Here is a 25,906-nt window from a genome sequence, read left to right on the forward strand (position 1 = left end):
GGTTCAGGTATTCCTTACATTCCTTCACCAGCTTGGAGGTGACTACGGGCGATACGAGTGCCTTGATCATTCCTATATTGGCAAAAACTAAGAAATTTGTCTTTCGATTGAGATATTCCGACAATCTGAATATTCATTGATCAGCTCAACACTTCGTAGTTACAACAGTGGTGAAATTGTATGCTGCTCCTAAGCTTGGGAACTAAATTCAAAATTGGATTGATGATGGTCATGACGGGCGGTGGTCAAGTACATGATTTGATCTGAGTATATTCAAGAGATTGATGTCAAGTCTTTTTTCATTTAACTGATTTTTCAACGTGAGCAAAGCACCTAGCAGGGTAATATAGCTTTACCACGTCAAATCGTTTTTTGGTACCAATAATACCATTAGCAGCCTTAATGGTAGTTTTGCAATGACATGGCACACTATTATTTTATTACTCTGCTTGGTGTTTTGACGTGAGCTTTGCTATGAAGACCGTATTAGTCACAGCTTGTTATTTACTAATTATTGTTGCGAATTGTACGAATTTATTGTTGCCCCAAATACACTAAAAAAATCCTTTTTTTGACTCGAAAATATATTGTTTATTATTTTTAAAATGAAAATAGAAAAAAATTGGGTTACACTTTACATTTTCTTTTTAAATATATATAATTTCTCGCACATAATCTATAAATATGACACGTCGAAGATTATTGGTTTTTATTCATTTTTTTTACTTTGACATTTTTTTTGTTACTTTTATATGTTAATAAATAGGACAAAATCGGAGGTGAGTTGCAAGCGGAGCGAGCAACTCACTTCTTATGCTTATTTTATTGTAAATTGTTGAAGTGAGTTGCAAGCGAAGCGAGCAACTCACTTGTTATGCTTATTGTAATGGAAAGAAAATAGAATATTTTTTTGTGGTGGAAAATAGGATGGGAAAAATTAAAAGATTATCGGTGGTGATAAAAGAAAAAAATGTCTTGCTTTGTTTTGCTGAAATGTGTTTTGAATTTTTGTTGTTGTAGATGATGTCTCACTGTTGTTTGTATTGATTTTTTCCTTTAAATGTCTAACTATTAAATATAATTAATAAATATTTCACCCTGTATATAAAAATCTAGTAACTATTATCCAAAAATTATAAATATTTTTTTATTTTCGTAACATGATTTTTCTAGTAATTATTGATTTTATTGTTTTTTTTTTTATTTTCTTTTTTTTAAATTTTACTTTATTTTAACGATATTACAAGCATTTTCTTGGAAAATATAGATTTTTTTTCATTATTCATATTAATATTTTCACATCTATAACAATGTCTCTAAATATATACTTCTGCTTTTTCTTCAATTACAATGTATACGTTTAATGTAAATACGATCAACATTTATTTAGTGTTACATTTCAGTGTCCAGTTTACAATTAAAAGAATTTTTCAAGTTTTTCATTTTCTTACAAAAAATCTAACCTCTTCACCGTTAAAATATATAATTCTCATATTTACTATAAATGTATGTTTTTATCTCACTTCATCTATATATTAATGAATTACAACCTGAATGTGATTGATTATTATCATTTTCTAAAAATGAAATTAAAAAATGTTTTCTTTACAACAATTATATCGATTCGAAAGAGATGATTTAAAATGAAAACAAAAATATCGCAATTTTGATAAGGACTAATCTAGTCAAAAAAAATTTTCTTCTTTTTTTTTGCTACAGTGGCGGTTCAGTACTTTCAATTTTGTGCACTATTTTGATTCAGCTGTTCGACCAGCTGGTCCATGTAAACAAAGTAAGTTAATTTTATCACATACGCGCGGTGTTTGGATGTCAAAATTACTTCACTAGAAGTTTAATTCAAACATTACACTTCAGGTCTATGTTGTTGTCTCTTTTTCGCTTATGTGATAAAATATAGTACACACTTGTCACTATCAGTCTCGGAAAGCCTCAACTTCTTCGTGACAAGTGTGTAATATATATTATAATCAGAGGTAGATAAAAATGGCAACAGTGGTTTGTTTACTACCGTCAACAATACAACTAATAAATATTATGCACCTATGTCCAAATGTTTATTTTGACGAGTTAGTGATTATGATCCTAAGCCGAAGGCGGGGATCATAATCCAACTCGTCAAAATAAACGCGTTTGGACATAGGTGCATATCATTTTTTATGTGTTGATGCAAAGATAAACCCAAACTCCCTCTCCGAGCTGTTGCATAATGTTAGTCATACCACACAGAGCCATATAAAGAGTATTATGAGTCATATGAGTCGAATGTATCACTAACAACGTGCGAACATTTGTTTCAATCCGAATGTGGTACAGTGAACGACATCTCAAATGTCTCACTGTCAAATTTTTCTGAGAATTTTATTGTGTCATTGCAAATTCACAATGGCATTCTCTGATGACATTTGAGATGTCGTTCACTGTACATCAATTATATAATGCAAATCTTTAGATTATTTAGAAACTCAAATCATTTTAGACGTAGAGTATAGTCTTATTAAAATAATTTAGATGCTGAGACTATTGCATAGAAAAATCTACGAGTAGGTGAATTCCAAAATTCAAAAACTTTCGGTTTCAATGCCTTAATCTGTGTTATGAAACAAATGCTCTCCAAAACTTTTGACCGCCACGAGTTGTTTAATCATCGGAATTCAAAGGAAAAGTAAGAACCAATGAGAAGTTCGATGACATGAATGCCATGGACATAAAGAGACTAGAAGGTAGATTAGAATAAAAGAATTTAATGCTAATATAACACTTTATGAAGTTCAATAAATTAGAAAATGGGTTGTACAGTGGACAACTTGTCCACTCAAAATATCCGTGCGAAACATGTTTTCCATGCGAAACATGCTTTCCATGACAAACATGCGTTTCCATGCGAAACATGTTTTCCATTCGAAACATGTTTCCCATTCGAAACATGTTTTCCATTGAAAACTTGTTTCCAATTCGAAACATCTTTCCCATTCAAAACATCTTTCCCATTCAAAACTTGTTTTCCATTAGAAACATGTTTTCCACACTAAATATGATTTTCATGGATATAGGCATGGAATGTCAACCGACGCATACATTTGCATTAAAAAACAACGAATACACTCTCTTTAGTTTTATTGTTAGCCATTTTTATCTAACTCCTGATTAGAAAATTAACTGATTTTGTTTGTTTACGTGTTACGGCATGTTTCATTTTCATTTACATTGCCTAATCACGTAAAGCATTGTACTTACGAGGTTCCAAGTTGTTATTTGACAAGTGGGAAATACAGCCATCCCCTTCGGGTCGAGCTGTAACACCCCACTTATCAAATACACAACTTGGAACCTCGGAAGTAATATACTATTACATGGACCAGCTGGTCAAACAGCTGAATCAAAATAGTGCACAAAATTGAAAGTCGGCCACTGTAATAGTTAAAGTGGTATTTTTCATAATTTTATTCTAATAATATCCCTCCCTACCAATTTCGCTTTTCTTTTTAATTTGTTCATATGAGTATGCACGTTGTTTCGTTGTTAAATAAATTAAAATTTCACTCACTCTTTACTTTCAGTAATTTGTTTTATCACATGCTAGCCCACAATTGATAACATTATAACATCGATAAACTGGACTGTAAATGATAAATTACAGACCGAAATGTGGTGCAATAATATGAAGATTATGGATCGAGTGTATTATAATTTGATATACCGATCAATGTGAGATTTTGGATTGAATTGATCTTTTCCAGGCTAAGATGTGATAAAATTAACGTTATAACAAAAAGCACATAACGCTTATATAGTACGGATATAATATGAACAAATGTCGTGTCGGGCAAGCCTCCGTCACGTCACCCTACTTCGACTATAATTCTGCGATTTATTCTTGTGTGATAATAGTAGATTATTCACCTCTGTCCACATGTTTATTTAGACACTTGGGGAGTTGTTGCATGAGCCGAAGGCGAATGTTATAACCCCAAGTGTCTAAATAAACATTTGGACAGAGGTTAATACGCTATTTTATCTACCGACGGCGGAATAATAGCACTTTTTCACTGCTATTATTTCACCTAGGTAGATAAACTATTTTTGCGATTCGTAAAGACAAAAATTCCATCTCAAAAATCATTTTTTGATTGATTTGAGGAAACATGGATATGTTTAAGACTTAAATCTTTAGTTTACATTGTCATTGCTTCAATTTCGTTGGGCGGTGAGGACAGAGCAGAGAGAAAGACATACGAAGGATTTCGTTACAGAAACCAACTTACAGTTGAAAGAGACTTTCGAGATCCTCGCCTTTTAATTTAATTTTTAAACGATTTTTATTGTTAATTTTTACAGTCGATTGAATAAATAATCTGATCATCCATTGGAAGTGGAACATCGTCCTGATTTTCTGTGGTAGTTAGATTTGAGAGACACTTCATTTGCATTTTTTGTTGAGACATACCATCAATTAAAGCGGATTTAATTTCGGTCATTCTTTTTAATTTAAATTTTAATTTTCGAATTTTTCTCTTCAACTCTCGACGACTCTTTCTACGAATTCTACTTCGGGATTCATGTTCAATTTTCTATGGAAATATTTCGTGGTATTAGTTTCCTAAATAGGAAGAGAACTCCATTTTACTTACTGATTGGATGGATAAATTTCCTAATTGTTCTTCGATTTGCATTAAATTTGAATTGTCAATTGTTTTCATTGTAACGTGTCCAAATGTAAAATTATAAACTGACTTTTGGAATATCGAAACGTACTTTGATCAGGTCAGAGATGTTTTTGGTAAATTATAAAGTCGACTTTAGAAGTGTGTGAGGCTCGGTGTGAGTACAAAGTTTCTATAGAAACCAATATGAAAAGAGCTTCGAAGAAAGCTAATTCGGCCAATTGTAGCATAGTATTCGGAAATTTAAAAAAGAGAGAGAGAATGAAACATATCTAACATGTTTGTAATTCTAGTAGTACCTTTAGTACCTGTTGGAGCTGACGAATATAAACACATAGTTTGAACTTTGACAAAAATATATGTGAATAGTGTTACACCCTTGGTAATATAGCCCTACCGCACATTTTTAAGATATGAAAATTGAATTATTTTCTTAATTTTATTTTATGAACCTGCCAAATGGCTAAACTTTTAAATGGCTTTACATCACTGCAACGCTACATTGACATTTTAAAACAATGTTTATCGTGTAAAATATTTTCCTAATTGAATCCGTGTCGTTTTTGGAGCGTCACGTACGACATTCGATGGCTTCGACGATTTATTAAGCCTACCTGCTGAAAGTGTAAATAGAAAAAAACAATTTAAATTCTGCATTTCTGATACACAGTATGAGTGTACGACCTCGAGGACATGAAGCTTGGGTAAGCACTGCAGAATGGTAAGCCAACGTTCTGGGTTTCGAATGGTAGCAAGATGCCAAATAGGAAAGGGTTCAAAGTTGTACAAAATGTCACGCAGTCTGTTTTTTGTCAGTAATCGTTTTTTAACTGCTGAGTGCGACATTGTTAGAAGAAAAGGTAATTTCTAATGAATGTTTTTAGAGGGGAAATATTGTTATTAGCAAAAAGCGTTTTCTACTACAGGAATCATTAGTAGAGCAAAGTATTGGTAGAGCATCAACCTTCCAGAGACGGCAAGCTTATCGGCGGTATGATTATAGGGTCTACTACTTCTTTTGATCTAACAAAAGTTTAAAGAAATTGTTGCGAAATCTTTCACTTCAATTCTTTAAACATGTATTTGGCTATATATGAACACATTAGACAGAGCTGGTATTTTGAGTGTGTCGTCGTTATTGATAACAGATGAATATCCCTCTATTTAGATACACAACCAAAAGAATTTTCCGGATCTTAAAGTAAACAGATTGAGATGTTCGGGCCGTCTAATGAATGAGCAATGAATGAAACAAGAACCTACCTCAAACTATTTAATTCAGAACCAGCAGGCAGTACAGTGGTCGGACGGCCGAAAAACAGATGGAGTGATAACGTAAATACGGATCTGAATGCGCTAGTAGTATGAAACTGACGTGTTGCATCTCAGGAACCGGATTCTGGACCAGGTCAAGTAGTGGACGTTGGACGTAGCGCCGTGGAAGTGGTAAGTAAGTAGATCCAATGTACAGCATTTATCGAATGCAAAATAACCACGGCAGAGTAAAGTAAACCAGGCAGTAGCGCTTGTTTTGACTCGGGACTTGTTATATCTAGTCCAAAAATCTTTCGAAAAAAGAAGTCCCTGACCCCTCGGCGTGATAGCCTAAAACTTTAAATCGATTGACTGACTGACGTACCGCAGGCGATGCGCTTGTCGTTTGTGAAAGGATAAGATAATGTAATGTGTTGATCTAAATGTTACCTTTGAGTTAATCGTTTCGATACAACGATTTTGTGGATATGATTGAGATGATGATCGGGTACTAACCCACCCATCCAACAAATTTTAATGGAAAGGGATTTATTTTCATAAAATTAAAACATTTTGTATTAAAATCCAGTTAGTGTAAAGTATTCAAAGTTGAACGTTAATGTCTATACAACAATTTTACTGATTTGATTTATGATCAAGGAAATAGATTTTAAAAAAAGTTTCTTTTAGTTATACCACGACATTGCTGATCTAAAATCTAACAAATTTGATATTAAGATTTTTTTGTTCTTATACAGATTGACTCGTCTAAACCGAATAAATTTTAATTTTGGAAGAAATATTTCACATTGAGACTAAAAAATTGTCGCTAAATCATCACTGTTTTTGCTTGTATTCTAAGCTCTCCTAGATGCGTTTTTAAATTTTAATATAAGTTGATTGAATATTAGAATTGAAAGGTTTTCTCTATTAGTTGAATTTGTATACTCGTAGCTAATTTTCCTTACAAATACCATAATCCATGTTTTCGACGGTTACCGCCAACCACCGGACGTAACCGTCACGCATAAGTTTTACAATTTTTTTTTAGTTTGTTCACAAAATCCACCAATTTATCTTTTTGTTTCGTTTCATTTTTTTTTTTTAATTTTCTATTTTATTAAGAGGTAATCTACGTTATGATTGTTGTTATACTTTTTTTTATTAATTTGATATCACTTTCAACGTTTACTAAAAATAAAAAATAGCATTTGGGACAACGAGTGCATGTTAAGGCTTCGGACTGATAAATTTCTCTGAATAAAATATCACCCGTCATTGCTTTCGAAAAAGATCGATAAAGAAGCTTTAAGCTCACATTTAAAGCGTCGAATATCGAATATTTCATATTTCGTCTACTCCATTCAGTGAATGCCCGAACTTTAACAGTCACTGTTTCACTAGCCGCCTAACTACAAAAACCGATAAATGCTACACATCATGATGAAACCAAGTTACAAAAATTTACAATTTTCTATCAATGATTTTCAATTTCAATAAAAAAAACGAAAAATATGATTTGTTTTGGCGTTGATTTTATCAAATTTCAAATGTAAATTTTTAAAATAACAGAAATGATACACGTGTTCTCCGTGCATCACCTTTGCCCCTTCTGGACATTCCATATCTACACATACTCGCTTCAGTGCTGGTCGATGATCCTTTCGAATCGGCGGCACCCGTTCCACCTTCATCGTCACGTGAACCACCCGAACCACCCGTTCGGCCAGATAATCCACTAAAGTCGAGTTTATACTAAAAAAATAAGATTTGTGTTGTGTTTATCATATTTTAGCATGTCAATGGAAATGTAAATGGGTAAAAAGCGAGGTAATAAAAAAAAATCTTGGCTGGCACAAAGAGGATTAGGAAGCATAAGATGCATTTTCATTATTCCTGATTTATAATATTCGTCCAAAGTTCATACCAACCGGATGAAATCACACTTATCCGTATAGTCGCAATAAAATGTCTTTTTCTCTTCACCAGGGAATTTCACGTTGAATAAAAATTAATTAGTCTAAAAATGAGGCGATGTTATATATTTAGATTATTATTTAAAATAAAAACAAAAAACAGCCATCAACAGCGTAGATATTTTACAGGTTTCTTTCAAGTCATGGTCATCATGAATCACATGACGAGAATTTTTTTTTCTTCATTCCCAGAATTCAGAATCAATTGTAAAACCAGAATTTGCCGTTTGCATTAGCGAATTTGGTATTAGAAAAAAATGCTAAAATTAGTGTCAGTAACAATGCTGAAAGATTGTTGAAAGTTTGAACACTTAATCGAAAGCAAGATATTATTATTGCTATGCTGAAAGTTAATAATCGCACCGCAAGTGGAAACGATTTTATGTGTGTATGTGTGAGTGTGACCAAATGCTTACATTTTCCACAAAAAGTTACATTATAAAGTCCAATATATAAGCGGGGAGAAACCGTTACCCAAAAAGATCTAATTAAAATTCTTCGCAAACTCTACTCTGAACTGCACTTGTTGTGGCATACAAATCCGATGCTGTTGAATAAAATGAAAAAGAAAACAGAAAAATGTGAAAACAAAAGAGGAATTAAAATTTGCATAAATTTAATGGTGAAAGTAGAAGTGATACGTTTTTGAATGTTGGCAATTCCATTTTTACGATAGTTTTTCAAATTGAATTTCGATGCCAATGAATTCTGAAAAGTTTTTATTATATTTTGTTCCCCACCAGTTCCACTGTACAACACGATAAACCGTAGTACAACACTATGAATTCGAATGGGAGAAAATTTAAATGCATAGCAAAATGAGAAGAAAAAAATAAACCGAAAAATGCATCTGGGTCATGTCCTGTGCGACACAGAAAAGAAAATCTCTTTCCGTTTTATATCGAAATAATGGTTTTTCGTTTTTTACGTTGAAATCTTGTTATAAAATGTATACATGAAGAAGTATTTTTTTTTTTTGTCTGAGAGAGGAAGGACATTGTCTGTATATATTCCCTGTTTAGTGTCGATATAAATCACAAATGTGGATGTAGACATTGTTCGATGCTGCTTGAAACGTTTCACCAACGAAAATAATGAGAAAGTTGGCTTTAAATCATCAATGGGGTTTTTTGGTTATATCACTTCGGATCAATAAATCAACCGACGAAAAAGTTTATTTAGAAACTTTCATTGTGCGGTATGAAACATCGGCTGGTTGAAAATGAACTGAACATATGCAATAGGATTTATGATTCAATAAATAATTGTTAACCAGGAAATGTATAACGAATAGAACGGATTTTAAAATAAGGTCGAATCGAGAGAGAGCTAGAAACTGAGTGACTGTAATTGAAACGACTATTATTAGCCCAAACAAGTGGAGATTCGTTGAATTGGTTTCTAAACGATTTAAATCAAATTCGTGGAAAATACTTACTTTGTTTGCACAGTCAAAGCACGTCGTCACAACTTTATTGATGACATTCATCAAATTCTTCGTCTCCTTTATGACATGATCCACTTTTAGGAATGTTGCCGCCTTGCCCACTGTGGGCTCTTTGACAGTAAATTGCAACGTTTGCACATACGTTGGTACCTTATCTAAGTGGTCCAGCAAATCCTTCTTGGAGTCACCAGCAGGTACCTGTGTATGTGGTTCGGTTAGACATTGAAAATTTGTTATACATCTCATGCTTCTCATACCTGATAAGAAAACTGTCGAACGACCTTGTACAATCGATTCGCTTCTTCGGCAAAATATTCCGCTTGGGTGAATAAGTCTTGCGTCGTTCGCAGCGTTCCTTCGCCTTTCGTAAATTGATACATTGAAAATGCCATCGATGACATGTTCTTGGCCCGTTTAACGATGTCATTATTTTCGTCCGACTCTCCGTTCCACTTTTCAGTCTCTGCATCCATTTCGTTTGTTAACATTTTCATTTCCAGTCCCGATTTGGCAATTTTTTCCTGTTCCTCCTGGTCCAATTGTGATGGCTTCAAAGGTTTCGATGTGGTACCGTGTTTCTGTTTCAAACGAAAAATAAAGGAAAATTTATTGGATTTTCTTACGTCTGAATATGGTCTTACTCCTGGTCTCGGAAGACTTAAATATTCAGTGCGATCAGGCTTAGTCAGTGCTTGTACCATTTCAATAATTTCTTTGCTGATGGCATTGACGTCACTAGCCAACCATTGCCACATGTCAGCAAATACTTCTAAGTTTTCTTTGGCAATTTTACTGTTAGGATGCATCGATAGGGCTCTACATGCGGTAATAACTTGTGGTCCGTAAATTCTGTAATCACGCAAGAGAAATTGCAAATTTTAGTTGGGTAATACAGTCGGCTTGGTCTCACACAAACCTTAAATTAATTTCGGTGAATTTGGCTTGAACATGAAGTGTTTCACTTAAGGCAATGTGTCTCAGCAATTTGCAAACCTGTAAAAGAAAAAGATCATCACGCTGTTCCTATGATCACTGTAGGGTAGTGAATACATACATCGAGGATATGATCAATATAATCATGAAAGCGATCGGCACATTCTTGCAGTTTTTCAAGCTCTTGATTTAAGGCGATTGTCCGAAGTGAATGCACCATATCAATCCCATGCTTAATGACCCGTCCCAGATCGGATGTTTGATCAGCGACAGCCATAAAAAGTTGATTCGATAAATCCTGTGTAGCAGTTAAAACACTGTCCACAGCTGTATCAATGTCGAACGATGAACTCGGAAATTGTTCCATATTAATTGCCATACGAAGGCATTGATTTAATTCTAATTTGACTCGGTCACATAGTAAAAGAATATTTTCTCGATGCTCGTGTGTTGTATAGGCAGAATCAGTAAAGTCTTGTGTTTTTTCCACAACCTTATCGAGTGCGGCCATAAGTTCCTCACGCGTTTGCGGTGATAAAATGGACATCTCTGCATTGATAGCGTCGTTCTTCGACGTATACGTCTGTAGTTCACGATCTAAACTCAAATAATTTCTAGTCTTGGTGTGCTGATTGGCTGGCCTATCCCTTTGGCTATTGCTTCGACTCAGCTCTTTTCTACCGTTCGTCATTTCGTCCCTAATTCCGTCCCTACTTGATGATATGTCACTACTACTTGGTTTGGCCGCTGAAGAAGAAGAAGTCGATGCAATCGCTGCTTCGAAACGTGGTCGTGAACGCTCCATCAGGCGAGAGAACATACGTAAGCTACTTGATGCTGTCGACCGTTCCGTATCCCAATCAACCGATCGTCGTCGCTCACTCGTCGCATTCATGATGCCGTCCTTAACTACATAGTGGATGAGGTCCATAGCGCGTCGCATTTGACAAAAAACGGTGTCACGATTTTCGCGAGAATCTCCGCATTCCGGATGGCGGAGGCATGTTTTTGACGACGTCAGAAGCATCATTGTAGATCGTTCGAGTACTTGCCGTGCGGCTGCCATTTGTGCTCGCCTTCGTTCGTCTTTGAGGTCATTTTGTCTATCACCTGTAATTTGACAATGGTTGTAGTTGTGCTGCAAAAATGGTTTTTCATTTGAAGAAGCCCCGAAAGAAGGACGGTACAAATAATTTTTTCCAGACGGCAAGCAAACATATCGGATAATCGTATCTCTTGCTTGATTTGATCTAAATATTTTCTTGAGATTGACTTCAAATCTTTTACTTCATTTCGTTTAACATGCTTTTTTTGCTACAAATAGACCGCATTACTCACAGATTGTTGTTTATTTCTGAAGTTTATCATCGATAAAAGAGATGATAGCCGTCAGTAACAGGTTAAAATAAACATTATCGATGGCTCGACTGATCAAAACGAGATGAAAATTTATCTTAGCACATAAATATACCAAATTACATTTTGATTCGAATCAGATTTATCGTATAACCTCTTTCGTCTGAACCTTGCGCTCAATACCAAAATAGGTGTAATACAAGCAACAACTAGTTGGCAAGCGATTCGATACGAAAAATAAATTTTGGTGTAATAAATATGAAGCGTCTTTCCGTTGGATATTAAATTACCCCGTAAATGGGAACTTGAAAAAAGGGTGAAATGTACGCTTTCTTTGTCGTCTCAAGAAGTTTCCGAAAGTGTATTCCGAATCGAATTGGGTCGGTTGAAAAATTTAACCAGATGATAATCAAAGAACAAATTTTTCTGATTATAAAACTTTTTCCCAACATTTTTCACACCTTTCCGACTGGAGCGGAATAACGAATAATGGTGTATAGAGATAACCACGGTTGCCACGCATCGATGAGTATTTATGGATAAATGGAATTGGTCCATACATGTTTCTCAAGAAATATCTATCATTATTCTTTCACAATGAACGCACAATCCGACGGGAGGGTTTTTTTATCTTCAACAACTTTTACGGTAAATCCACAATTTTTTTTGCCTAGTGAGTTCACTCCATCAAATCTTATTCAATCGGTAAATCGAGCTGTGCAATGACATGATACACATTTCGTGGAATGGAAGCACGGCGTTGCCGGTTTCTTCGTTATAGAATCTACTTCAATGATCTGAGCGTTTCAACTAATAGGCCGGCAGCTCGAGCAAATCAATCCCTTATAAGACCATGGTTAGATATGTACTCCATTTCTTTCTAGAAATTTCGTGTTTTTGGCTTTAGAATATATTTCAGTCAGATTAAATGGGGAAGAAACTAAAGTGGGGTAAAATAGTTATTTGCATCACTTGGATTGAAACCACGAAATTACAGTATACGTGTGAATTCGTATACCGAGAGAATAATTTTTGCATATGAAGTCGAGACGAATCATACATACGTATGCAAAAATTATTCTCGTGGTATACGAATTCACACATATACTGTGATTGAGTGGTTTCAATCGTGTGATGCACACAATTTTACACTCGTCTCACCATGAAAAATACACAAACAACAAAACCAAATACCACTGTTCAAGGTTGAACTTGAATGTATAGAAGAAGAATGAGAATAAAAACGAAACCGAAAATACGCAATATAAAGCCGATCGAGTTGATCGTTCGACGTGCATCACACTACTCGTTGATACGGAGAGTAAGCTTCGCCTTCGTATCAAATTTCTCTCTTTGACGAATAACATAAACAAACTCCACCATTAAGGAAAACATCGCCTGGATTCCTAGACCTGTTTGCAAGGTCTGCTGAGAGAGAACTAAAAAAGTGTGGTTTCCGATAACTTTTGACGCGTGACATTCAGTGTTTTCATAGTTTCGCGATTGCAAAATACTATCGTTTTGGCATGAAGAAGAAACTTTAGAAACAGATATGTCGGACTTTCGACCTTTTGCAATCGGTTTGTAATCTGCGACAAAATGTTAGAACTGATGAAGTAAAATATTTTTCAAATTCAAATGAAACTAATTGGATAAAAAGAAGTAAAAGATTCGACGATTACATGGTGATATGCTTGTCGTATGTAAAAGGTTGAAAACGCGAATGCACGTCGAGAAAAACAAACTTAACAAAAAAAATTAGTGAAGAAATATTATCGTTGTCATTATTCTCAAATAATGTATCCGTTCCATTAATTACATTCTATGATTTCTTTACCCTTTACTCGCTTCAATCACAGCTATCAAAAATGGTGTCTATGAAAGTGAAACCTTATCTTTATATTTGCACCAAATTCTAGCCGCCTGTTTATTGGTATAACTAAAAAACATAATTCAACAATAAATTGTTTGCCATTAATGTGAAGCAACTGGGTATAGGTGGTGTGCTTAGCATCGTTTTACTTCACTGCCTATCAAATGATTAATGGTTAAGATTATGTCAACACATTCACAAAAAAAGAGTGAAACTATGCCCAGACAGCTATATAATGTAGAAGTAATTTAAGTTCACAGATGATTTAATGAAAATTTTCTCAATGGGAAACTTGGCCTATTATTATAATGTGCCACGTATACTATACTGATGCAAACGTTCTGAAGCCATGGAGTGCGATAGTTAATTATGAAAATTAATTATTTGCTTCAACATAGGCTCTTGCAATCATAAATCATGCCACCATCAAATTGAAATTTAATATGGAGAGGATGTTCTACGAATGTTATGGTTGATATGTTTGTTTGTTTGTTTGTTTGAATGAAGATTTAGATTTTATTCAAACTGAATCGGTAATGTGATGTGAGTGTGTTATTTTACCCTACTTCAATATTTGATTCTAAATCTGCAAACACTTTAGTTTCCTGTTTATGTTTATACAGTTCTCTGCAGCTCACATCCACCAAAAATAAACTAATAGAAAATTTGATGGAAACATAAAGCTTGATTGCGAAACATCATTGATTTATTATCGGTGTTATTTACCTGTTACATGTGCTAATTCAACCATCTCCGCCCCAAATACCGAAAATGCTTTCACAAATTCGGTGAAATTTGCGACTGATTCCAGTCTACCTAAAGATTTTGCCACCTAAAATTGATTCGGATATATATTTCGATTAAATTGCTACACATTGTAAACGTCTGAAAATGTTACCTTGTCCTTTGCTAACAGCAGTTGTTTCACAACTACAATATCAGCTAATAGTAGAACTCGTGTTACCGAACTTAATAAACCCCTAGCAGCACGCACCATCGCACTTCGATCAGCTAATGGACCGTCATATCCGAGTGGGTCGGTGACTGTAATTTCGCACAACCTTTCGATTGATGAACCTGAAAATTATATTCAAATTAAGAAAACGAATTGGCTAATTTTGGAATGATAAAACGAAGAACTTTATTGAAAAGTTTTTTCCCTCTCTCTCTCTCCCACTCTCTGATATTCTAAAAATGTTCATTTGGAAAATGGTACTAACTCGAACGCACTGTTCACGTGATAAACATTCAGAAATGTATTTTATGCGTTGGACGACGGCACAAGTTCATAAAAAGGAATTAAGCGTTTTATTATCGTAACGTGTCAAGCCACTTTTATGGCTAATACTTCATACTTATTATGTCTGAGTTTTGGATAATTTTAGAAACGACCTCGTAGAAAAAAATGTAAAAAAAAACAATTCATCTTCTATCTCTCTGAACAACAGAATTCAATGTCTACCGATACATTATTACTGTTATCAGCATGTCACTTGGTGTAATCATTCCCGTCAATAAAATGCATTTCAATCAAAAAACAATTTTTTTGTTGCTGTCGTTTATCGTACCCGAGTGGATTTCGAGATAATGTCTACGATACATCAGTACCCATTACTACAACCCCAGTCTCTGATTTTGAATCAAGCCTCAAAGATGCGAATAGAGATGATTCGATGTACCCAACCAAATCCATAAGCTCATATAAATTTCCTCATATTTATGTTTGCTTGCTGTACTGGTTATAGTTTCTCTTATAACGTTTTCGAAAAGTCGTACACCAGAACAATGAAAATTTCTGCTTCGAAGGAATATCATTTCATTTTATGATGTAGCATTTTATTCGCTATATCGCTACATAGCATTAATACAATATTTTTATAGGGGTAGAAAATCATTTGTACCGGCAGAGATACATATAGATGTTCGATACAAAATGCGAAATGACATAATGATCGAATGGAAGCGGTAAGGTATATCGAACTCGTCCGTATCGAGAAGGAGCAGGAACGTGATTTATTAAATTTGGAATAGAACACGTTTCACTCGTTACAAGGTTATGAAAATTTATAGCCGTAGCATTGATTGTATGATTTTATCAATTTTTTTTTTCTTTTAATTTTGAATTTGAAAATATTTACCCCGGGCAGCAGGAATTACGTTACAAGTTAATTTATGTTTTATAATACAACCATGTATGATAGCTGGTGGAGCGATGATTATTACATCAGTTCTAAGGACACAATCGGTTGCCTATTTTTAATACTTAGTTTGCAAGTATCAAAAATTATATCTGTCGGAAGTGATGACATCGAACATTATTTTTCTCGAACAACCAATATTCGCAATTTGAGCTGATAGAAAAACATGTAGAGTGAGATACGCTCACATACTACACAAAAGATATAGACATAGGCAGGAAAGTATATGATTTTATATATATTATAAGGTGTTCTATTAGTGAATATCTATGTATTTAGCAAGCATGGATACTACTTGGGTACATATTTCTCTATATATTTTTTTTATGCCTATAGATGGATAAAAATGTGCCAGTGTTTCTCTTTCGATTACCTTTGCTACACAGCATTTTACCCATAAAACCCATGTTCTATCCACTGTATGTATAATCGGAAAAATCAATATTAAATATAAATTTATCAGACATAACAATCAAATATTATCAAAAATTGCTTCCGGATACGTTTGGCAAAATTTTGATGAGTTTAAAGTTAATTTTGGTCTGAATTTTTCCGCATAATGGGATTCTTTTTTGTTTTATATTTTATGTTAGGGAATATAAAAGGTAGAAATTTAATCCGAAATGTAAAGATAGAGGGTTTTATGTGATAGTTTCCAGTACATAACAATCAGAACGAGGTTATTTTATTTCAATTTTTTAGAGAGCTGTGTGAGTTAAATAAAAATTTTCGCCTTGCCGGTATTGTACATAAAACGTAATTGGCATAGCTGTGAAAATGGTGGATTTCTACAGATCATTTTCATATTGGATTCATTATAGGGAAATTTTTTAATTAAAAATTGGGCATTCGGAATGATTACGTTTTATGAAAATATTTTTTTTTTGATTGGTCGACAATTGAGGATTCTTTCAGTAGATTGTGCAGTGTATGAAATCCTACTTGAAAGTAATTCAGCAAAAAAATTCAACCAATCAGAATTTTGTGGGTACTCGATTTCGCAAGCTTGCTTCTAACTAAGGTAAACTAAGGTGCTAATACAGCCAGTTCGTACTAAAGTTCGTTTTTTTAAATGTTCACTGAAATTCATTTATCAACATAACTAATACAAATGAGAAAGCTCTGGATGGTAAGGAATCATAATATAGACGTACCATTCCTTCCCACAGTAACCATTTCGTGGTCCTACCTTTCAGTTTACAATATGTGCTTTTAATGAATGACCACAATGACCTTAGAAACATCGTTTCGTCCAGCTGATCTCAAAACTCACTATTTTTAGTAAGATTATTCTAAAACAGATTTAGCCTATTAAACATATTAGATAAGTCAAAATGCTACTAAAAGCCTTAAAGAGGGACTGACGTCGAAAAAATCATTTATCATTGTAAGCTTACCTTTCCCGCAACACTTAAATGGTTGCAATGGAAGTAATACTAAAAACTCACAGTGCCGAAGTCGAGCAATTCACTGCAAAAATTTAGCACTAAATTATATTGTTTTGTTCGCTACATGGAGGTGGCAAAGAGATTTAATATTGATGCAAGACATAATTAAGGTCCCTGACCGTGATTTGTGGTATTGTGAAAATGTTTAACTTTGTACGTCGTTTTCTTGAAATCCCTTGACATCCAGGAGTAATGGTAAACTTTATTATGAAGTTTGAACATTTGGCCTCGCAATTAATAAAAAATTAATCGATATTTAAAGAAATTCTATAACTAAGTTTAATTTTTTAATTCGATCGAGATTTGCGTTATGGTGTCCGTGATTTGTGGTATTTTATATGAAATTCAAAAGAGACCGATATTTGGAGGTATCTAAAGCGTCATACAAATTATACCGCAAATCAAGATTCAACATAACCGTGATTTGCGGTATATTTTATTTTACATGTAAATTTGCATAAGCAAATCACGATCAGGTTTTCGCATCCGCACATCACGGTCAGGAACCTTATATTATTGAAGTGTGATCTACCATACTTCTTCGAAGAAATATATAAAATACTGAGAAATAAATGTTATGCACCAAAAGTTTCAATGCGATTCAAGAGTTCGGGATGGAATGTTTTCAATGGATTAGACAGTCACAACAGAATCACTTAAAAAATAATACTCTTTAGCAAAGGCGAAGCTTTTAAAAAAGCCACATCAGATTTTCGAACACATAATTTTGATCATCTCTCAAATCGGTTGAAGTTTTCGTGGAGTCAATTTTAAATCATATCGCCTACCGTAAAATCACTGCATAGATTGATTCCAAATTTTCTCCGGGAGCCATTTTTACCAAGACTGTAAACTTTTGGGATGTCACGCAGATATAAATAAGGCAGTGAAACACCAAGAAAAGCCATAAAATGACGGAAAATTCACCTCCTGTGATTATTCTCGTGATGATTTATGGTGAAATCATCAGAAGTGGTGTGTTCCTGCATATCTAATAAAATGACGATTTTCAAGACGTTTACAGCGTTACTTTTATGACAAGTATTATCATCACAGTAAATCTGTTACTTCTTTTGTTTAAAATATTGCCAAACGAATGTATTCTGTACATTCGTTTGGCAAACCTATACATTGTATACGTTTTAATATATATTATGCACCTGTTGCCAAGATTGATATTTTGACGTGTAGGACATTATTGCCCTAGCCGAAGGCGTGGGCCATAATGCCTACACGTCAAAATAACAGTCTGGCAATAGGTGCATATCATATTTTATCTGTCGAGAACAGATATATCGAGATAAACAAAAACTCCCTAGAGGGATAAGCTCGAGATTATCGTTCTAGACAGATAATAGTATGTTACGTCACTGTTTGTAAATATGTATTTGTTTTGGCAAGTGTGAGCTTTGCGGAACGAGCCGAAGACGAGTGAAATAATCACACGAGCCAAAACAAGCACTTCCACACAGTGACGTAACACATGTTACATCCTAGTGGGTGGTAAGTGAATTTTCACAGTCCCAAACAGTGACGTAAAGTGCACTTTACCGCCCGCTAGCATGTAAAATACGTTTTACTATATGAGATTAACACTAGCAAGAACCAGCATTATTTGTTAAACGCATTAGTTCTTCTGAATTCTCATATCAAAGCTTGAATAAATTAGACAGTTTTGACAAATTATGCAATGTGCTCTACAGTGCCATACACAAACCTCGGAAGCACGACTGAAGTCGACGTCATTAGCAAAACTTTGTCGAAATAAAATTATAACTACCTTTGAAGATACGGTTCGGTTATCATCACTTATCTCTCGTAAAAACTTCCACTACGGTCTATCGTTAAAGTTCTACTTTATAGTTAACTGTAAATTGATGGATGTTATACTTTTCACTTTATCCGATGTCTGTCCAAATATGTGAACCTATGGGGAATACATTAGATTTTCGTACAGAAAATTATGGAAATTTGACCTTTATGTAAGGGACGATAATTTTGTGGTACTCATGAAATTAAGGATTAAAATATTCCGTTAGTTCTTCATTATACCTCATGTTCAATTGACTTATTATGTCTCTAATGATGATGAGTTGGACAACGGCAGTCACAGAGAACGGACGTGTTTATGCGTTGCTCTCTAAAAGTGTTTCTTTTGTGTGGCTGTGTGTGAATTCATTTTCGATTTTGTCTAATTTCTGTGCCAACTTTTACGGCTTTGGTGTTTTTATTTTGCTGTAATGTTTAAATGGTGAAATTATTTTAAAGGTTTTATTAACGAAGTCAAAGTGTTGTTCTCGTAGGTCATTTTCTCTTTGATCAATAAAGTCGTTCTCGCCTCATTGTGCGATATCAACAATTGTGTTATTTCCTTTGTTATTTAACATGTGCTTCGTGGCGTCGGTTTACGGATTAACAATCGACTCTACCAGAAGCTAATGCTAAATTACGTGCTCGATTAATGTACGAAAATGACACATTGCCGTATGGCATCTGGCAGTCAATTTTAGTGCAGGTAAGGTACAAACGCTTCGGGTTCTCATTTGACACCCCAAAACCACATAGCAAATTTTTACAAATTTGCTGTGGTACAATCCCAAGATACAGAAACTATCTTGTACTCCAAAATGACCGCGAGGTTTAACAGATCTATTGATTGATACGTTGTATGGATGTCAAGGGATATGACGAAATACGAATCATTCAAACGCTACAACCTGCAACGCCAGAACGAGTTCAGTCACATGGTGGCATGGCGATTTATACGAAGAGGCAACTCATGGCCTATGGTGATTAGACACTTGCTATTACCTAAAACTAATAGCCGTAACCGTAACAAAGTCGGAAATATCAAAAAACCCAACATTCGCTTTCTCCATAAAAGAAACCATATCGACATAATGTCAATAGTAGAAAGAGCTACAACATGACAATGTTGATAGCGCCATCTTTGGGAAAATGTACAGGTCAATTAGTGATGGTTGTGGTATTCGCATACCACCCACGGCTTGGAGAATTCACAACGTATGGGACGTTAACACACGGTCGATTTGTGAACAATCTAAGTCGGGAGAGATATGATGTAAAATCACAGTCCATATGATCAAGAGACTTGTACAATAGCACAACAGGCCCATCTGAGGCTTAGGTGCTGGGCTTACACCCTCCCATCTAATCTAATCTAATCTAATCTATGTCTCTAATGATACAAATAGAAATTTGTGAATTAGGTCATTATCATGGCGACGTGAAGCACATAAGAAAACTGAGTAAAGAATAACTATCAATAAAGTGAAATCCAGAAGAAGATTCTTTAGATCAGACATGGTCTGTATGGTGGCGTAACGTACTGAATAGATTATCAAAAAAAATCTTGCATAGCTTGAAATAAGCTTGTTTATGAAGTAGTTTTAAGCGATTTCAAAAATAGTTCCAATGTCATTGAAAATATGCAAATATTTTGCTTCACTGAATACCAGGACATTCGACATTATTATGTTAGAGAAATAATTCGATTCGAATTCTAAATTTACAGTTCAAATGGGAGCGTACCACTGTGAAAGTTTATCTAATTCAAATATCTGAGATTTCTGACTGACATGAAAAATCCAATTTACATTTTCTAATCTGTTAATAGATAGTACTGGAGATTACTAACGTGATGTCAGTGATGCCTGTCTACCGATGAATTTCGAAATTACGTCACTTGCTATTTCATTTAAATAATAAATTGCAGACCAAAACATTTTATTTTTATGTTTTAAACGTATTACTGGTTCATTGATAAATTAACCGGTTTCAAATCCAAACACCTAGCCAGCACATCGCATCTTATATTTGAATCTGTTTATTAGTTTGTTGACAGCACACTTGTCGGCATATCTTCCGCGACATTATCTCTTCATATCAAACGTTTTAATCGAAACATTGAAACACCAAAATGATTTCAAAGAAGTTTCTTCTAATTGTGATTACATTCGCGCACCTAGGTCGCAATGAAGCAACGGCTGATAACTGTCCAATCTGTCCAAAAATTCCGAAACACTATCAAGAACTGGGCTGTGTTGGAAAGTTGGATGAAAAAGGATGTTGTTTCGAGAGGTTTGATTTGTAAATAGAATTTTATCACGCTGCTCTAACTATTTTTGTGTGTATTTATTTTGAAGTTACGACTGTCCCGATCTAACCGAATTAGACATCAATGAGTGTCATTTCAAAGGACGTTCCTACAACATTTCAGAGCGAATTCCGATATCTGATACTCCACTGTGTAGCCATACTTGTCTGTGTACGGAAGGGTAATACGCAGACTCTTGAAACTCTGGTTTGTAATTCTAATAATTTTAATCTGTAGGCAATATGGATCAAAAGTTAGTGTTCAATGTGCCTATTCCGAATGTTCGAGCATTATCAAATCAAAATTGTACTCCAAAAATTGTATCTATCACTTCGACAGTACCGGATGTTGTCATATACGACGAACTTGTGGTATGTTAACTGCTATAAATTGTATATTTTTAGTCTTTTCAATTGGGCTCTGCCTTAAAACTCATAAAAAACTTGGTGTTAAAGAGATGCAAGATTTTTTGATAGATTTTTATGAATTGTAAGGTAGGTCTGTACTTACGACTTGTATCTCAGGACATCATCGAAAAGGGATTTCGCATTTGTGTTACGTTACGTCCGTGGTTCAAAATTTGGAATCACGTACGTACCGTGCTTTACGTGATTAGGCAAGGTAAATGCATATTGCATATAAGCGAAGCGCCATTTACATAAACACGCAACACGTAAACGATTTTAACGCAAAGTATATTAAGACTAAGTTGTGTCGTTACGAACACGTTCGCTAAACATGTAGAATTTGCTGAACTCTGAACTTGCGTTAAAAAGAGCCAGTTCGAAACACATTGGGAACACCTACTTTCGAATCGTTGTCTCAATCAAATTATTGATTACCGATTGATAACGTTTCCGTGTCGACAGACCTGGCTATCTAATTTTAATTCAAAATACTTCAAGCAATTTCAACCGACCATCCCATTAATTTCTCGGACAGGTGACAAAGACATTCGAAAACTGGCTAAATGTTCGGTCGATGGTAAAACGTATCGTGAAGGCGAAAAGTTTTTTCCTCAAAATAGTAGCTGCCATTACTGCGTCTGTTCCAACTCATTTGACGAATCGATACCACCTGCATCGAATAAAGACTGCCACTTAATTAACTGTGAAATCGAAATTCACTATTTCGACGAGCTTCGAAGAGGTTGTGTGCCTGTTTATCATAGTCAAAGTTCTTGTTGCCCGATGCGGTTCAGATGTCGTAAGTTATTTTAGAATATTTTAAATTATTTTGAGTGTAATCTATAGCCTGAACTTTTAGCTACCGAAAACGATGAGGTGATATTAACAGATAGTAGCAGTCCAGGTAAAACTTGCAAATTTGGTGATTTAAATTTATATGTCGGACAGAGGTTGAGTCCAGACGACAAGTGTGTCGAATGTGTTTGCAAAATTCCTCCGATGGTGGATTGTGTTAGGAAGGAGAATTGCTAAGTGTGGAAGATGCACTTCTCTGTAGTTGTAACTGATAGTTTTAATTTTTGTATAATAAAGTTTTTATAATTTATTGATCGGAACATGACTGCTATCAACAGTTGAATCGTTTCATTTATTTATGGTTTAGTTAGTGCATTACACCTCCAGCAGGGCCTATTTTCACAAAATTTACCGAAATTTGTCAAAATTTGGTAAATTTATTTTTGGTAACTTTTGGCAAAATTTGGAAATTTTTTCTAAATAAATTTATCAAAAGTAGGCCCTGCTTCTCAACATTTTCATCACATTCTAAAGAAATATTCAAACGTAGTCCTTGCATACCCAATCGTTTAAGAACCTTTTTCGGTATAGAAAAGTCGATTAGGAATAATAAATGATGGAAAACATGGATTTTTGGAAATCGCATCTGGAATAAAAGTGAAAAAATATGTCACCAAAGACGTCTACAATCATTTGTCATTCAATCTGTGCCATAAATTTGAACGACGCAAAAATGTAATAGAAAATTTCGTTGCCAAAGTTTTATTTTCCTCACAATCATTCGTAAAAATGAAAACTTGAGCGAGAGAATAAAAATTCTCAAATTTTATGTTAGGACTGGAAGGTAAACCGTAAACGTTACAAAGATTTCCATTTTTCTAACTTGTGTGAAACAATACAAAAATGTTAAAACTTTCGAACTCGGATGCTTGCGACTACCATTGTGGTGCAAATGCCTAAATTTTAATTAACATATTAAACATAATTTTCCGTTTTTCACCTACGCATAGCCCTAAAAGTTTTAAAAGTATATAAAATCGAGATTAGATATAATGAAAATTCGAGTTGCTGTTACAAATACAATATCAGTTCAATAAAACCACCAAAACACATCTAATAAACGGTCTGCTATCGCCAACAACGATAAAAAGTGACGATGAAGTCTGGCTCGAGTTCTTATATTGAGCACATTTATGTCAAAACGAATGAGGTAAAAGATTTTGAATCAAACATTAGGTGATAACAAAAGTAGTATTGGATTTTATTCATACAATTCATTCATATTCATACTTCATTCAAAGATTATACCAACGTAAATATATGGGCGGAGGTAATGCCATTCAGACGCAGGTAATGCCATTCAGACGCGCGGTTGTGCTAGGCCACTGACGGTTCGTTGCCACTGACATCTTTTTTTAAAATGGTTGACTAAGATTTACTTGTGTTTCACAAAATGTTGTGCATATCACAAAACAGATGGTCTAGGTTTCTAAGCAATTTTGTTATTTTAAAGACAGGAAGAGATGGCGTTTACAGCAAACTTTCGTGCCACTGCACGTTTGATTCGGTTGAACATGGCATGACCTCCTCACTACATTTACCTTGGATTATACCGCAATATTATCGTTATGAAAATTTAGAGTAATAGGTTTGTTCCAAGATTATTTCAGCTGTCAAACCGTCATCCAAAGAGACACAACCAACAAATTTTTGTTGACGAGTTGACGAAATGTTCGCAATACCGTTGAGGTTATTGGTCTGCGGATGCTCTAGTTCGTTTTCGCCTTGTCAAAAATCATTTTTATAGTACGATGGAGCTTTAAAGAAAATAATGTCGAAACATCGCCAATACTATATATACGAAACCTTGGTCGACCAGTAGAGGTGCCACAATTGCTTTTCAGTACCGCATTCTTTGCGCTCTGTTTTCTCGTGAAATAACTTCACTCTGGTAAGTATCCATAAAATGTCATCAGAGTGAAGTTGGTTCACAAAAAAATATGTCGCTGACAGTTATAATTTTATGACGAAATGTAATAGAATTATCGCCTTAGTTTCCAAACAACATTTCTCTATTTAGATTTTAAGCCCAATTTTTTACATCAATAAAACGGATACTTGAAATCGGCCTTGATGTTTTCTCTATTTTGAAACTTAAGCTTAACCAAGTTATGTCGTTGCAACAAATTATTGTTACAGTAAAAAAGCGAAATTCGTAAAAAATAAAAATAACAAAGTCTACAATACAGTAATGACGCTGTTACTAGCCCACAAGAACAAAATAAATTATCGAGTTTAAGGAAGTTGTTTACGTTAAATTCTAGAAAATCTGAATATTAAGCACGAGACATGTTAATGTTGCGAACTCATTGTATCTATATCGTAAATTGAATTTAGCTCCTTCAACAGTTGCTGCTTTTCCAACTGTTATTATATATATACTCTCATGATAAACATAAACACCGAGAACCAATCTACATTTTTATTCAAATTTGTTTTCCATTTCCATTAAATATGTATGTGTTCCCACATTTTGCCCGGGTTAAGTATTATGATGGTTTTTTTCTCTCTCTCTCTCATTCTCTGTTTTTTATGAAATTAAGAACAGAAAAGTCTGGAGGGCGCAAGAATTTAGATGAATTTTTCTTTCATCTAGGTAATTACGTATTTATAAATGTTGCCTTGTTGAGAACAAAGAAGCAGAAAATTGTTTTTGTTCATGATTCTAAATTGTATGGGTATTATATGGCAAATGTTTCGGCTAAAAAAATAGCTTCACTTGTCATAATATAAACACACAATTCGTAATACGTATATATAAACATAGCGTTGAGTATAATCCTCTCTTCAAAGCATAAAAATAAGGAAGTTACTTTATACTGCGTCAGTTTATGAGAAATTACATCATAACACGATACGAGTACCCGTACACACTTTACCGATGTTTATTTCACGTCACACAACAAATGAAGTTTTCTTTTAAAGAGATTAACAGCAGAGAGCGAGTTCATCTAATATTCATTCATAAGATTTAAAACTAAAAGAAACATTATGCGTAAAGGTAAATTAAGCGTCAATTAAGAAACGGGTTACGTTGGCCCGTTTACTTATAAACGAGACAAAATGTTAGCTAACTACCTAATTAAAACCTTCCATTATACGCAAAGCTTTTCAATCAAAATACAACGAGTGGAATACTGGATGTTGACAATGTGTATAAAATACAGCTGCTAACAAGAATCCGAGAAAATTTGTACATGTCACGGTGTAAATGGTGCCTGATTTTGTACAATTCCAGTTTTATAAATGCTTGTTGGGTATTACCGTCACGATAAGATTGTAGTGTTAGATCAAATTTTCGGAAATTATCATAAAAAAGATGTTTGTAACTAAAAACAAGCTATTGACATATTACGCACA

General features: G+C 34.3%; 2 protein-coding genes across 6 annotated transcripts in view; one reads left to right on the top strand and one right to left on the bottom strand.

Moving 5' to 3' along the window:
• Positions 1-4,113: 4,113 nt before the first annotated feature.
• The window catches only part of LOC119071151 (alpha-catulin), a 41,503-nt gene continuing 19,710 nt past the window's right edge, over positions 4,114-25,906 (bottom strand). The window contains exons 5-14 of one of the 5 annotated variants that reach the window (XM_037175893.1): positions 14,420-14,598; positions 14,248-14,353; positions 10,414-11,402; positions 10,276-10,352; positions 10,001-10,208; positions 9,617-9,937; positions 9,351-9,557; positions 7,574-7,691; positions 4,650-5,299; positions 4,114-4,589 (exon numbers count right to left, since the gene is read on the bottom strand). In XM_037175893.1, coding sequence (XP_037031788.1) covers positions 5,205-5,299; positions 7,574-7,691; positions 9,351-9,557; positions 9,617-9,937; positions 10,001-10,208; positions 10,276-10,352; positions 10,414-11,402; positions 14,248-14,353; positions 14,420-14,598 — 2,300 coding nt within the window. In that variant the 3' untranslated portion in view covers positions 4,114-4,589; positions 4,650-5,204. Of the gene's footprint in view, positions 7,692-8,035; positions 8,460-9,350; positions 9,558-9,616; positions 9,938-10,000; positions 10,209-10,275; positions 10,353-10,413; positions 11,403-14,247; positions 14,354-14,419; positions 14,599-25,906 lie in introns of those variants that run through there. The other 4 variants (XM_037175891.1, XM_037175896.1, XM_037175894.1 and 1 more) reach the window with 4 other exon arrangements.
• On the top strand, positions 21,002-22,796 carry LOC119071284. Its single transcript, XM_037176153.1, has 5 exons — positions 21,002-21,268; positions 21,334-21,465; positions 21,522-21,655; positions 22,227-22,490; positions 22,551-22,796. The coding sequence occupies exons 1-5, from the start codon at positions 21,108-21,110 to the stop codon at positions 22,721-22,723; spliced, it is 864 nt and encodes a 287-aa protein (XP_037032048.1). The 5' UTR covers positions 21,002-21,107; the 3' UTR covers positions 22,724-22,796.

This window comes from Bradysia coprophila, assembly GCF_014529535.1.
Source record: "Bradysia coprophila strain Holo2 chromosome IV unlocalized genomic scaffold, BU_Bcop_v1 contig_144, whole genome shotgun sequence".
Taxonomy (NCBI): domain Eukaryota; kingdom Metazoa; phylum Arthropoda; class Insecta; order Diptera; family Sciaridae; genus Bradysia; species Bradysia coprophila.

Coding starts and splice junctions, on each gene's coding strand:
- LOC119071284 (XM_037176153.1), top strand. CDS start 21,108: ATGATTTCAAAGAAGTTTCTTCTAATTGTGATTACATTCGCGCACCTA. Junction 21,656..22,226: donor TCATATACGACGAACTTGTG/GTATGTTAACTG, acceptor TTTCTCGGACAG/GTGACAAAGACATTCGAAAA. Junction 22,491..22,550: donor CCCGATGCGGTTCAGATGTC/GTAAGTTATTTT, acceptor CTGAACTTTTAG/CTACCGAAAACGATGAGGTG.